The sequence below is a fragment of the Athene cunicularia genome, assembly GCF_003259725.1.
Source record: "Athene cunicularia isolate RWA chromosome 6 unlocalized genomic scaffold, athCun1 chr6_part1, whole genome shotgun sequence".
Taxonomy (NCBI): domain Eukaryota; kingdom Metazoa; phylum Chordata; class Aves; order Strigiformes; family Strigidae; genus Athene; species Athene cunicularia.
In genome coordinates, this window is record NW_020799105.1 from 22,633,672 (window position 1) to 22,649,035 (window position 15,364).

The window sequence follows — 15,364 nt, forward strand, 5'->3', positions numbered from 1 at the left end:
CATTACGGTTTCTTTCAGTTATTTCACTCCTTTCCAACGAGATTACGTAAGCACAGCTTTCAGAAATGTCAAACTTCCCAGGCAACACCTTTCTGCATTTTTTTCTTATTGCCGCAACTTAACAGTCACAGTGACACACCACCCCTTGCAGCAATGAGGCCTTTCCAAACTGAAATCGGGCTTACTTCATCCACAGCAGATGAATACTCATTTTGTCTCACCCAAAACAAGGTAGGGGAACTGGTTGTGACCCTAACCAGCAGATCGGTTCATTTCCATAAACTAAGTTGCCTTTAAAATACCAAGGGATTATTTACCACTTCCAATTATGACCATGTGACTGTATTTAACCTCTATGCCTGGCAAAGGGAACATTTTGTACTAAACAGTGATTAATCAGGGTTTTGTCTCAGGTAAAACCAGTTCAAAGAAATATAAAAAAACAACCTAGTGCAAGAACAGCAGCCAACTCCATAGCTCCATACAGAATACTCTATTGACAGTGTCCAAAGGCACCAAAGTGCAGAAGCACTCAGCACTCACCCTGTAAAAAAGCACAGCAAAAACTTCCACAGAGACTGACAGAAATACATAAGACAGCAAAGGTAGCACTTGCTGGGGCTCTAGACAGAGGCAACTTCAAGTTTCTGTGAGGCTTGCTCTTTCTGAATACACATTTTAGTTGCACATTAACATTTATTTGAATGCAAGGCATGTTTTAATATAAACATCCAGATTATAGAAAGCTTTCTAACAGTAAAAACAGATCTGTATGGTCAGATCTATTTTACAAGATTGCAAAGCCAAACACTGAGACCAGGCTTGAAAACAGCATCTCTTGTCATACAATCTAAATACTGTACATACAGAACACAGCTCGATGCTTCTCAAGTTCACCAGCAAAACAACCAGTTTGTCAAACCTTCAGCATTAGAAATTTTTTCTAGCTACAAATGAGCAATAGAAATTCATCAATAATGGCAAGTGCTCCCACCCTACAGACTTCTCACCAAGGGGCAAAAATGCCAAATGTGATGCTTTGGAAAGTGATACGAGAGTGCAAGACCACCCTTACTAAAATATATATAAATTATGCTTTAAACTTTGGCCAAGACTTTCAATAATTAAACAGTTTTCTACAGATATCTCCCCTCAAACATTCTGATTTAACTGTTCAGTATCTACACAACTAGATGAACAGAACCTCACCAAGTATTTCCAAGCATTCCAAGATTGGAAACTCTTTAAAATCATTCTTTATTTTCTTCAGAGCCATTATAATTTAAAGATATAGCTATGTTTTAAGAGTCAAGTCCTCTTAGGTAAAAGGAATGAGAGATGCTTGCTTCAAGAGCAGGCCTTCATCACACATATTTCAACACACCACCTTGGGTCAGTCGGCAGATACACCTTAAAAGCCATGTGTTCAGAAAGACAGAATGGTCTTGTGAATTATTTCGATGCACTCTCTGATTTCATCCTCCTTAATCACAAGCGGTGGTGCCAGCCGAATGATATCGCCATGCGTAGGTTTGGCAAGAAGTCCGTTATCACGAAGCCTCAAACACACCTTCCAGGCATCATAGTCTACAATTAAAGGAAAGACACTTAAATTGAAGCAGAAAAAGTGGCACAATTGCACCACATGGTATGTGGGGCCTGATTGAAAACTGGTTGCCAGCTGGCAGTGAAAACCAAGACTGCTGCAAAACTGCAGTGGGTCTGAAGGGACTCACAAGTTTGCTTCCAGCACACCGAGTTTTGCTCCTTCACTACTGAGTGCTTGCCTGAATTAGTGTTTAATAAATTTAAAACAGGGAACCATGCAAAGGGAAGGTAAGAGAACATCTGGGTGGGGCTTTAGACAAGGTTACATTTAGGCTGGGATTTCAGTGCATCACATGCAGGTCTTAGGAAATCATACCACATCCCTGCAGCACTTAGCATATTCATGACAAAAATAATCACCTGCTCTGGCTCCTAAGCAGTTTTCTGATAGAATTCAAAGTGTTAATTCCTAGAAACTTGTTCTCAGTCATCAGCTTCATCCTTTCTTGTACCCTCCTGTATTTATTGTACTCTTCTAACTATCCTGGAAACAAACCAACCTCAGCCAATCCTTCCATAATCTGACAGAAACTAGTGTTCCAGATGTAGCCAGTTTTCTTCCAGTGAGGAGACAAAAGGGTAATTGTTGGGAGTTAGATTCACCATCAGGTTTGAACATTATCAAACCATTAAAAAAAAAAAAAAAAATTTATTTTTTTTTTTTTTTTTAAATGCTCAGACTTACTTAGTAAAAAAACCTTATATTTTTAATAGCAGTCACTTGAGTAAGTTTTCAGTAGGTACTACCATAGCTGAGATCTCAACCCAAACATGATGGCTATAAGCCATACCCCTACTCTGTTAATATAGTTTCAATTTAAGTTAAAAAATAGTTTTTCATGCCGTGATTGTGCAACTGATTACATTTCCTTACCTTTGGTTTCCCGAATTACAATTGCATTCAATAGTCCTTTTCCTCTTACAGAAGTTACAATATCAGATGGTGTCTTCATGAGCTCGTTTCTTAGGATGTTACCCATTATTTCTGCGTTTTTAACCAAGTCTTCTTCTTCAATTACCTAAACGGAAGTCAGATCTACAGTCAGCTGAAAGCCACTGCATTTGTTTTATGTACCATGGATGAGTAGTGACACTATGGTTACTGACGTACAAAAGTTGCTGCATCCAAAGTGTCACTGCAAAGGCTGCATATCCAAGCAGATTAGTATTAAGCCTTTACTCATTCATGTTTACAAGAAACAATAATCTCTTTGAAATTTTATTCTAAATGAACTGCTTTTCATTTGCCATTATTTACAAGTGAATGGTAAACCTCTGAAGACTCTTAATGGGTACAGGTCCACATACTGGGTAGTGATGAGGCTTTCTGAGTGACTTTCATTACATGTAGTCAATTATGCCATCACAGAATAATTAAAATATGGACTCTGGACAAGGCATTTTACTAGCTTCTGATTGAGCTCCAGTAGCATATATGTGTTATCAAGCTCACAGAGAAGCAGCCTCTGCAATATGGTATAGTAAAATAAGCCAATTTAAAAATGGCTCTGTGAAATTAGTGAAACTATTTTACCAAGTTTACATAATTTACATTGAAACTGACCCTAGATAAATTTTATTTTGTCATTTAAGACAGTAAGATCAAAAGAACACAGAAATTAGGACATGTTTCCAGCAAAGACTTTAGAATTTGTTTTGTGATCTATGTTAACCACGACCAATTTTCCATTCCTACTTAAAGCTCTATTTCTACTCATAGCATAACAAATATTATCATTCACTTAAGCAAAGACCACATCTGTGTGACACCCGTTTTCCTCTGGAATCAAAATCTCTATTTCAACACACAAACCTCCAGGGCTGCCATTGCAACACGGCAAGCTAATGGATTTCCTCCATATGTAGATCCATGTTCACCAGGCTTAATGGTCAGCATAACTTCATCATCACACAGTACTGCTGAGACCTAAAATGGGAAGGTCAGCCAATTCATTTACATATATATTTAGAACAGTAAAATATAACTATCTCCGAAGCAAACTTTTCCTCAGGGGTCAGGAAAGGGTAATTTTCAGCCTATGGTGAGAAATCACATTTACATTCCCAGCTCTGTGTAGAGGAGAACATCTCTGACAATCATATAACAGCTTAATCCCTTAAATGCACTTAGCTATAGAGGTAACATATAGCATCTAGCTATAGCTGAGGGGCATTTCTCCAAACTGAATATTATTTTAAGAGCTTAAACTTCAATACTCTATTTAAGAACTCAAAAATACCTTCAGCTGGCCAAGATAGTTTGAGGCACATTGTAATTTCCAGCCTAATCAGCAGGAATTTAAGTCACTCCAAGAGGATAAAATCAGTCATACAGGCATGCTGAACATGTGAAGTAAAGCCAGTTGTTCAGAAATAGCTTTATAATATATGTTTTAACACACATTAGCTTTTTTTTTTTCTCCTTTACAGAATTCATCTAGAAATTAATCACAGCAAGACCATAATAAACTACTCTCCAGAGAGAGCAGAAACAATTACCCAGTAATTTCAGAATGAAAAGCTGACCACTGGACACTTACTTTCCTGACAGAATATCAAACTGAAGAAAACAGAGATATACCAAATGTATTCAATTAATTGACAAGGGCCAAAACACCTAAAAATCACCATCCTAAGAAAATGGCATCTAATAACTCGCCACCTGAACAAGTCAAGTATCAGCACAAAAAATTCAGGACATTATATAGCCATTTTGGCTATAAAGGTAATGCTATGTAATCATTATTTTCTTACGTATCTCTCACATGTTGGACTGTCTGGGTTATAAATCGTAGTTAATCTTGTACAACAAACATCAGAATTATTGCTCTTCCAACTAGTAGACTTTCAAGTGTTAATTACTTTAAAATCATTATTTAACTTTCTTTATTACTCACAGGATATAAGCCACCAGAAAGGGCCTTTCCAAGCAGAATCAGATCGGGTCTCACATTTTCATGGTCAACAGCTAGCATCTTCCCTGTTCTGCCTAAACCAGTCTGCACTTCATCAGCAATAAATAGAACCTTTATAGAGACAAAAAGAAGAAAAATCCACACATAGCAGAGAATGACTTTCACTCCCATCCCCAACTCAGTTCAAACAATGCAAGATAATTGCACAAAGTAAGTGAAAAACCTTCCAGGTGCATTGCACTAAGTACGTGAAGGTGCTTCCTTTATCTTCTCCCAACCTCCTGGAGACATGCATACTCTAACAAATGTCAAAATACTGACAAGTGAACATACTGTTCTCTCTCTCTGACATCTTCAGCATATTCTTTTCTATGTAAGGCACAGCCCACACAGGGTTGGACACTGTCCAAACAAAATCTATTTGCAATACAACAATGAGTAGGATTTCCAGAAAGTTAGGATCCGTCTATCTTTACTCCTAGGGCATTGTTCATACACCGACCTTTGGAAGCTTCTGAAAAATGTCATTTTAGCAACTCTAAGTCTTGTTGTCTGATGTCTAATTGTCTAAATAACTCTGAGAGTCAAAATTCAAGTTTTTGGTCTTGTTTTCCTAAGCTGCACTGTTGTCACATACCACTATTTGCAAAGTAGCTCTTATTTTTTTGAAGTATGACAGCGATAATAAAGATAACTTTATTCACTGTATGTCAATACCTTCCTCTGAAGGTATAGAAAGAATTACGGGTAGCACTTGCAAATTAAGAATCACACTTCTATTGGAACAGAAACCACTGATTTTTAAATCAGACAGGCAACACCAAGGAACAAAAAGCTGTAAATCAGCAGCCCTTTCTTTATTGTTTTCCTTACACTAACAAAAGACATGGCCTAGGCCTGTGGGAGAGGCTGACCAAATTGGTCCTGGAATATGAAGGCATGGCAGCCTGCTTGTGAGAAGTATCAGTAGCCAACTGAAGGACATGGAAATATGTACAAACATCTTCCCACCCTTCCAGAGACACTGAATCCAAGTCCAGTTCAGTGTGGCTTCACTAGCAGAGAACATAATTTATGTATCTAACACTCTATTTTCTAAACTAAACATTTCTTAGTAGAATTCAGGTAGGACGTAATAATCAGAGCAGGAGTCAGGAATGTGGTATGAAAGAGAATCTGAGAAAATGTCAACAAAATTATAAATGCTGCTCTTCAGAGATCTTAAAAATAACATCCACAAGCATATGATCATCATCAGTGTTTCATTCTGTGACCTACTACTGTTACTAACTCTAAGTAGCACTTATGCACTCCAGCAACAGGGTCCCTTGATAGACATGGTAGAACCTCTGCAGTAATTGGCTTCTGGCCCAAGAAATTTATGTGAAAAAGACATTAAAAGTTAAATTAATTTAAAATAAATGCAGTTTCAAGAACATTCACTAGAAACTTAAAAGTAGTGACAGCAGTAAGAGACAGTGAAAAATGTGCACTGCTAAGAAGTACTTCCTAGTAAGTATTGCCAGGAAATACAAGAAGTATCTCTACCCTATTCCACTGAAAGAAAATTAAATTATTAAATAGTATATGAAGTCCTGTACCTTGCATACAAGGATGACCGTACAAGATACGTCAGTAAACACAGTGTAATGCTTAAGCCACCTAGTTATAGCAAATTCCTTACATTGTGTTTTGTGCAGAGGTCCCGCACTCCTCTGAGATAACCTTTGTCAGGGATAACCACACCTGCTTCACCTTGAATTGGTTCAACCATGAAAGCTGCTACGTTGGGATCTTGAAGGGCCCGCTGGAAAAATGGACAGATGGATAGGAAAGACAAAAAGAAAAAGGTTTTACTCAGGTCAAATTTAGAAAATACAGAGATGAATACATGTAGCAGAACCTAGGTCAAACCCTGGTGTTCTCCCTCAAATTATGATAACAGTATTCAATGTCAGGCAGCTATCCCTGAGTGCCGCTTCAGTTCCAACACAGAAGCCTCTATCATTATTTGCCTTGAAAAATCAGCTGGTGTGCTTGCTGGGAAATTACAAACCTTAATCTGTTTGCCTGGGTTTGCAATTTTTATCGGATCAGTTCATAGATTACCTCAGAAATACACTTAGTTTTGCATTACCCCATACAAGACAAACATTTGCTCAACACAAAAAAAAAAAAAAAAAAAAAAAAAAAAAAAGAATGGAGCCTCTCCAGAATGATTTTGTCACCTTAAAGCAAAGTCCACGGCTAGGTTCTTTCCCCATCAAGTTCTACAAGGTTTAGAAGTCCATGAGACTCAAGATATGTCATGATTCCCTGCATGGATTTACTACAGCTATTCTCAGTATTGCCCCATAAACAGAACGAATTCAGCTATCAGCCTGATGGATGTGGATCTAAGTTTCAGGTCTCCAGAGCACGTTCAAAGCCTCAATAAAGTTGGCTGAAAGCCACTAAATACTTGCAGAGCTTTCACAGTGGGCAGCCTTATGTAGGTTCAAATGTAAGTAAGCTTTTCCACACTGCAGTTATAATACACTGAGAGCTTTGTTTCCCCTAACCAAACTCCTAGGAGACAACCATCTCTGTTCTATAAACCCTCCACTCTCCACAGAGGATTCATTTGTACTCGGCAGACCCAAAAGGCACAGAGGGCTAACCAACATGTCACTCATGGGGACGATGCACACAGAGGATGGAAAAGTGGCAACGCCAACATCCCTAAAGCTTCAATACTACCTGTGTTTGCCTGGAACCCTCTTGCCTCCCAGGTCCCAAGTCCAGCACCCTATGGCTGCCACCAAGCACTGTCTATCCCTTAATACCTAAGCCCATATATTATGAGGGTGGGAAATTTTAGACTAATCAAGGTCAACCCTCCCAAACAGCTTGGCAGGATGGATCTCAGAAAACCCAGGGAAATGCAGGATCACTAGTGTTTCAGTAGCTTAAGTGAAACACCAGCCTAGCATGGTTTTAAGGATGCTGTGAAACTGGAAAGACTTGTTTGTGATGCAGTGAATCCTGGGCATCTGGTTATTGAAGAATACACAACATTTCTGAGAAAAGCAGGCAAAGATATTACTTTCAGAATCCAAGTCCTGACATTGAAATGTGTGCTACTGATCTGAATTCATCTTCATTTGTACCTTCGAATGTCTTAGTGATGTGGCAAATAAACAGATTGTGTGGTTTTCCTTTTACATCCTAAACTAAAACTGAAAATCAAAACCAAAGCAGAACTTACACACATTTCCTATATGCAGTTCTAACATATATATTTCTTTTATGTTATATATTTCTTATATGTGTCTAGATACATATATCTTAATGTCAAAACACATGTTTCAAAGGATAAACTTCTGATTTTCCTGCCTTGCTATTTACCAAAGAAACGCTGTAAATTGATTTCTTACAAGAGAACAAAAATTGTCAAATACCTCAAGAGCTGGTAGGTCATTGTATGGGATCACTTCAAAACCTGGCATAAAGGGTCCAAATCCATCATAGCTGGAAGGGTCTGTAGAACTAGAGATAGCAGACATGGTTCTGCCCCAGAAGTTGCCAGCTAAAAAAAAAAAAAAAAAAATTTTTGCAAAACTGACTAAGAGCCAGAACAGTTTACAGGGTATCACACTTTCTATTTGGTAATGCATTTTAAGAGTTGTCTAACATTAACATATTAGCATCCTTCTGTTAATTGTTAGCATTTTACATTGATGCCATAAATACATTGTGCTGCTCTATCACAAGCACATATTGAAACCAAAAGAAAATTATACTCTAAGACCTGGCAAGTATACAAAATTATTTCCATAAGCTTTGTCAGTAGTATGAAAAATTGAAGATAATTCAGGAAGGTAATATCTTTTTAGGGAAGATGTACAGCTTTTACATATATATCACTCATTAAATGGGGGGAAAAAAAAGTAAACACCGCCCAGAGTTTAGGCCAGTAAGCCTAAATCAAAAAATATATTTCTGTGCATTCCAAAAGTTCCAGGTGAACCCATTTATATTTGAGAAAAAATACTGTGACATTGCACTATTTCATATAGAAACATCAGTTAAAATGTCTAGGAACCAGCTATCAGCAAGACTATGACACATCATTGTAATATTTCAGTTAAATCAACATAGTCTCAGCTAATCAATAATAATGTGTGTAATAAGACTAAGGAAGATTAAGGGTTCAACACCTTCACATAATTACAAGCCTTGTCCTTCCCCACCAATTTCTTTGTGTAACTGTGATCCTGGGGGCAGAGGATGTTTTCAATCTGCAGGAAATCCTGAAGTCCATTATTAGTGACATTGTCAGCTGCAGGCACCCCTTCTTTCTAATCACCAATATAAATAACATTACACCCTTCACCACAGCCATGTCTCCTACCAGAACAGTCCCTGCCATGCTTTGCTGAGTCACAGGCTTATCACCTCAAGGTTATGTTCCTGCAGTTTCTGTATCCTGAAACCAAGCCCCAAAGACTGAATGACAATGAAGCAGAGCAGTCTATCTGCTGATGGCAGGCTGTCTCCACCTTAGCACTCCACTCCTCCTCCTGGCTCACTACCAAGCACAGAATCTCCCTCAATTTCTATGGATTGATATTTAAAGCTATTCTTTGTTTTGACCCTAGCTACCCAGGAGAGCATTTTTTTTTTGCCAAAATGCTGATTTCTGCCAAAAAAAAAGGATTAGTATTTTTTTCCAACTATTTGGCACATAGTTACATATTGTGGTTAAGGGGATTGGATCATAAAAATGGAGAGCAGATCCAGTTTATCGAGAAAGCACTTACTAAAAGTTAATTGACTGAACTGCAAAATAAAATATATATATATGGAAGAGAAGGAGAAATAAATATACCTATTCAAAGAATTCCCAGAAGAAAAAAAAATCTAATCGGTCCTAGAAATCATAATACAATATTCAACTAATGAATTTCAATTTATAAATGTTGCCTAATGACAATTTATGGTTCAGCTACTATAGGCACCAAAAGTCACAAATAGTATTTGCAGCTGTATAAATTTAAAAAAAAGTCAGTATTCAAGTAGTAACCTTTATTCTGGAAGGTTTTATACAATACAGAACCATTGAAACATTAGAATTGACAAAAATACTTTACCCATAACCAAAGAATACCAAGTGTTTTTTTTTTTTTTTTTTTGCAAAGTACAAGAGACTCTTCAGGGGCAGGTAACTTCTCCCTGTTATAGAGCCAAGCAGAGCAGGCCGATGAAAGAATGAAGCATACCACGACATTGCAGGGCTCCATATTTACTCTGTCAATATTGCTTTTACCTTCATTGTATGATCAAGACTACAATATAGCTTTACCTGGGTTAATACCAACTTCTGGAAGATCTTAAGAACGCAGAAGAAAACCTCTGGTAGGGAAAGCCTGAGAGGGTAGCAGGCTTAACCCAAATGTGCAATCTATGAGAGGGGTGGCAGCAATTTGAGGAATAAATTCAAGAGAAAGGTACATAAAAATCAACCAGTTAGGAATAAAAAGACACTGCAGTTTAACACCCAAACAGCAGTTAGAAGAGCATGGAGGACTGAATGCACTTTCCATGCGACTTCAGGCAGCCACTCATCAATTTTTGACAACTAAAAAGGTTAAGTAGTACAAATAAGGTCCACTTTACATATTCATTTGCTGTTTATAAAGCTGTATAAACCACTGTATTAACTATGGTTTCCTTCCTGGGTTTAATTTCATTGTTGCATTTCCCTTGCCAAACCAGACATTACCAACAGCTCCTGACAAAGCACAACTATCCTCATTGCCTCTTGATTGATGCACAGACAGACCCCCACAAGGGAGAGGATCTGAAATCGATTTGTCATAGTAATTATATTCCTATCTCTTGCTTTTACAATCACTTCTGTTAAGATCACGCTTCTTAAAGGACATCACATGTAAAGAAATGTTTATAATTCATTGTAACTATTTCAGGTTAAAATCCAATAGCCAGAAGCATACACAGAGTGTTTTGTCAATAGAATATATTTAAGATAGAACTTCACAATTTTAGGAGGAGGCACTTAGAGAACCCTAAGGTCCTGCACAGACTGTTGTAGCCACAACAGTATTTTATCAGAATCACTAACTGCAGATATGCGAGTAAAATACAACCTGTTAATAGGTTGAGATCTTAGCTCACACTATCAAAAATGTCGAAGGTCACAGAGACCTCCAACAGACTTGAAAAATGAAACATTAAGAATACTGCAAAGTAATCACTACAGCTATAAGAGAAAAGAGAGTGCATCCAGGATCTAGAGCTCTCTTCCTCCTCGATACCTCAACTTGTAACTCACACTTTACATACCTGCAAAAATAATTTTTGCTTTGTATTTTGGAATTCCTTTCACAGTGTATGCCCACTTCCGAGCCAATTTACAGGCAGTTTCTCCAGCCTCCACTCCTAAAACACAAAGCAGGAGCATTATCACACTTGTACATGAGACAGGCCACTGATGCAGTAGAAAACGTTACAAAACTGTCGAATCTCACAGACAAGAAATAATAATATTTTTTTTTACCTGTGTTCATTGGAAGAACTTTGTTATAATTGAACATTTTGGTGACAAACTCCTCATATTCACCAAGTACATCGTTGTAGAATGCCCTGGATGTAAGTGTCAGTTTTTCAGACTGAGCTTTCAGAGCGTTCACGATCTTTGGGTGACAGTGGCCTTGATTGACAGCACTGTAAGCACTCAGAAAGTCAAAATACTTTCTACCTTCAACATCCCACACATAAACACCTAGGAAAACAAAGGTATGGTCAGTGCGCAACATAAAAGAAGACATGAGATAATACTAAATGATATAAGCTAAGACAACCTGGTCAAATATACACAGTATTCTCGCTGTTCCTTAGAGCATACGTGAAAGACCTCTAACCAGAAAATAATCAGTTGACAAGGAGAGCATAAGCAACAAAGCAGTACAATACAAATAAATGCCCAATGAGGAACCAAGAAAATAAGCATTTCCCATATAAAGCTGTTATTCCACTAAGTTAGTAAGGAATATGAGAATATTATTTCCCCTCCAAGTCCCTGTTTTGGGTCCTAAAAAGTAGATAGAGAAGAATACTTTTGTAAGAGAATAAGTAAGAATTAGAGGCCATAAAAGAAAGAACAAAACCCAAATAGTGTCAACACTTAAAAGCCTGACAGCTCTGAGCTGTCAAAACATGTACTGATAAATAAAAGCTATTGGATCACTACACTGATAACATTTCAGTAGAAACTCATAGCATTTAACCTGCAGAGCACAAAAGCCCCTTGAACATAATTAAAGACCAGAGTAAATTTAAATTAAGCAGAAATACAGGAACAGCACACAAGGAATTAAACAGGGTTCCAATGCACCTTTTCATGTTCACATTAACATTAAACCTCTCCACACAAGGTAACATAAGAAATTTTCTTACTGAGTTATTCTGAATTATGAAGATTATCAGAATTTAGATCTCTATTTAGATGAATCATTTTAAAGAGTTTTATCCGGCAGCCTTATGCTCCAATTCTCTAACCAGCAATCAGCTGTCTTTATTTCATCTATTATCTCAGTCCCACCCATCCCACCCCCCAAAAAAATCCCAAAGGTTCAGAAATCGATTAGATCAAAATCATTAAGCCATGATCCCATCCCATCTAGACACACACATCCCATCTAGACTACCCAGGCAAACCTAAATAAAATACCTTTTCCTTTTTCCAGAGCAACAGGTAATGGGTGATAATTGTGGGCACCATATTTAGCCTCACGTTCAAATATTAAATCAGAGGATGGAGGCCCTTGAATGGTTTTTTTGGTAGCAACTGAGGTTGCAGAATTCAGTGAAGCGTGAACACCTCGACAGAGAACTGCAATGTTCTGAGAGCGGGTTAACTTGGAAAACATTATTGACTTCAAGTAGGCTGTTATAGATCTGGAGGGGAAAAAAAAAAAAAAAACGAGTTAATAATTAGCACTAAGAATACTTCAGAAGAAACATGATGTGATTGAGGTGTTTTTACTGCCAGGATTACAGGTTTTTCAACTCTTCTGCAATTCAATCAAGAAAGATTATGTGAAGTATAAATGAATGTGGTACTAACTTCAAGTATTTTTTAATGTATATTCGCAGTAACAGAAAGAAAACTAAAACATGTGACTCACCCACTCTAAGAACTAGTGATGTCATTTTCCCTAGAAGTGTTCCTTTTTCATTGTGCCTTAAATTTGAACTAAATTTATTAATATAAACTACATTAAGAAATGTTTCTCAAACTTTTCATGCTATTGAAAAGGCCTTTCATCTAACAAAGATTTCCGTAAGGCAAATCTCATTACAAAATCGGAAAGTAAATAATATAATATTGGAAAGCAGGCCCTGACCCAACTAATGTTTAGCTGATCAAGGATCAATTATTTTTAGCTGCGGTCAGCTTTAAGAAGCAGTATTTGTGACTTTTTATCTAAATTGTGTTCTTGATTTTAAAATGTTGCCATCTACACATAAAGCACTCGCTGTTAGCAGCATTTTAAGACCATCAAAAAATAGATGGGACATAACAATATGTTAGATGCTAATGATAATTAATACCCTGTATTTTCTTAGTAAAGCTCAGCGATTTCCCCTGAATGCATAACCTTGTACTGTTAACATCTAAAGATAATCTGAGGGTAGAATTTCATGAGACAAACACACTTGCATTTCCTCCCTGTGCCTTTACCTCACTCAACATAAAGATATGTCCCAGAGAAGGGGCATTTTAGAAGCTGTTGAAGCAAGCTCTCCTCACAGCACCAAGTATTGGGATCAGCAGACAGCCACCAAGGAAACAGTGATCACTTTAGCAAGACCAAGAATTCTTGAAGCTCATGTTTCTAGGCATGCAGAACAACATACTTACAAACTGGCAAAAGGTATTAGCCCAAAAGGAAGATCCCGGATTACAGTGACAAATGCTCAAGATTATTAAATGCAGCCTCTTTTGTAACACACTCTATATCAAACTGAAGAGCTAAGTAGACTTGACACTGCTGCACTACCTAACAAATAAAGCGTACTGCAAAACTTAACCAAAATATACTTCCAGGAGAATGCAGGCGTGGTTTACACAAAGGTGTTGTTATTTCAGGCTGCTTGCAGAGACAGAAAAATTAAGTCACAGATTTATTCTAAATTTATTTTGGAAAAAGCTCTGCACACTGGATGTGGCACCTTAAACAGAGAGGCATTTCTTTCAGCAGCCTCCTCAGATATTACGATGCTGCTCCTCACTTCTAAGCAAGGCCAGAAGACTATTTTCTACAGCTACCAAAATCAGCTACCAAAATCCAAGTCTTCAGGAAGAGTCAACAGTCCATTCCAGCAAGAGATGGACGGCAGTTTCACAGCTCTGGGCATTTTACCAGCTGTCATCAATGCCATTAAACATTAGCCATTTCTTTTAATACTTTTCAAGACCATTATTCAAAGATTTTGCAAATAAAAAAGACAAATACTTCTCTGTGCAAGAAAAAAATTTTGACAGAAACTCAGCTCAGCTGTGCAACTCCTAAAACTTAATTGGTCTGTGACATCCTGGCCCCTGGCACACCTCCGTGGCAGAGCAGCTAATTCTATCACAAGCTTCTATATTTTTGGAGATTTTCCAGACATTCCTGAAATTAAAACTGTAAAGAAAGGAAACTCTCATCTACCCTGTTTCAGAGAGCTACCTTTCCGCGTGAAGAGTTACAGACCACCAGTTTGAGGTGCTTCTTTTACTTCCTAAATGTTAGGAAATATCAATCAGAAATTTTTAAAAGGACTTTCCCTGTCTCCCCTGTAAACTATGCGAGTGAGGCCACATCAATGATTTTAGCCGAGGTGCAGGAGATTACATGGAATAGGGCTGAGCAAAGCTGAGCATTATGGATGCATCTGGAGTTAAAAGGTGAAGAAAAATTTGGCTTGGATGCGCAGCAGGACAAAACGAACGGAAATTTCAGGAAAGAGAAAGGATGCAATAGGGGGGGGGGGAAGAAAGAAAAAACCCAACTTGTTACCAACTATGAGGAAGTGAGAAATATGATCACGCCCTGCAGCATGCAGTACTGGAATCAGAAGCCAGGGCATTTTACCAAGTAGAAAAGGTCTTGCATCAGAATAGAAAAGCTCCTCAAAGCACAGCTGTAAAACATACTTGAACAACTTTGCTCAGCTGTTGAGCAAGAATATCCAAACAAGAGCACTGTGCCTGCAGACCTCACAGGTCAGCTATGTACCCAAGCCCTGAAATACACCCCAAAGTACACGGCATGTATTATCAAATACGTGTAAAAGACTTTAAGATTCATGGTGATACAGCACAGAAGCTGAATTCAAAGGGGGTGAATGTTCAAGAGGCCTATAGCCGGAGGCATACCGGTCTGAACAGGGTAAGCCTTTCCAGACTAGCACCCCATCAGGAACAGCTCAGGACCTCGACTAGCAGGCAAGAAACCCGGCGGTGAGACACCAGAACCCTCTGGCCATCCTCCGGCGAAGGCCAAGGCCACGGCAAAGGCCCAGATGGTCATCGCGAACGGGAGCGGGGCTGGCAAGGGGCGCGGAGGAGAAAGGCGGCTCTCTGCCGGCTTGGCTGCCCGCCCCTCGGGGACAGGCTGTCACATCCCAGCTCCGGGGGACAGGGGAGGGGGCTGGCATCCCGTCCCCGCCGCAGCGCCCTGCCCCGGGAGGCAGCCGCTGTAGGGCTGCCCGAACCCTCCCGTTGCCTTAGCGACAGGGCCTGCTGCGGCCTATGCCCGCACCGCCGCTGTCCCCGGCACCCGCGGCAAGGC

The 15,364-nt window shown here is 38.7% G+C and overlaps 1 protein-coding gene across 1 annotated transcript; it reads right to left on the minus strand.

Moving 5' to 3' along the window:
• Positions 1-676: 676 nt before the first annotated feature.
• OAT (ornithine aminotransferase) lies at positions 677-12,476 on the minus strand. Its single transcript, XM_026851312.1, has 9 exons — positions 12,256-12,476; positions 11,083-11,307; positions 10,869-10,964; positions 7,964-8,091; positions 6,208-6,330; positions 4,506-4,634; positions 3,422-3,535; positions 2,483-2,627; positions 677-1,587 (listed from the first exon to the last, which is right to left on the minus strand). Exons 1-9 carry the CDS (start codon positions 12,452-12,454, stop codon positions 1,427-1,429), a joined length of 1,320 nt encoding a protein of 439 aa, XP_026707113.1. The 5' UTR covers positions 12,455-12,476; the 3' UTR covers positions 677-1,426.
• Between the last annotated feature and the right edge of the window lie 2,888 nt (positions 12,477-15,364).

Coding starts and splice junctions, on each gene's coding strand:
- OAT (XM_026851312.1), bottom strand. CDS start 12,454: ATGTTTTCCAAGTTAACCCGCTCTCAGAACATTGCAGTTCTCTGTCGA. Junction 10,965..11,082: donor AGTTCTTCCAATGAACACAG/GTAAAAAAAAAT, acceptor TTTGTGTTTTAG/GAGTGGAGGCTGGAGAAACT. Junction 6,331..7,963: donor ATGACCTACCAGCTCTTGAG/GTATTTGACAAT, acceptor CCATTTTTCCAG/CGGGCCCTTCAAGATCCCAA.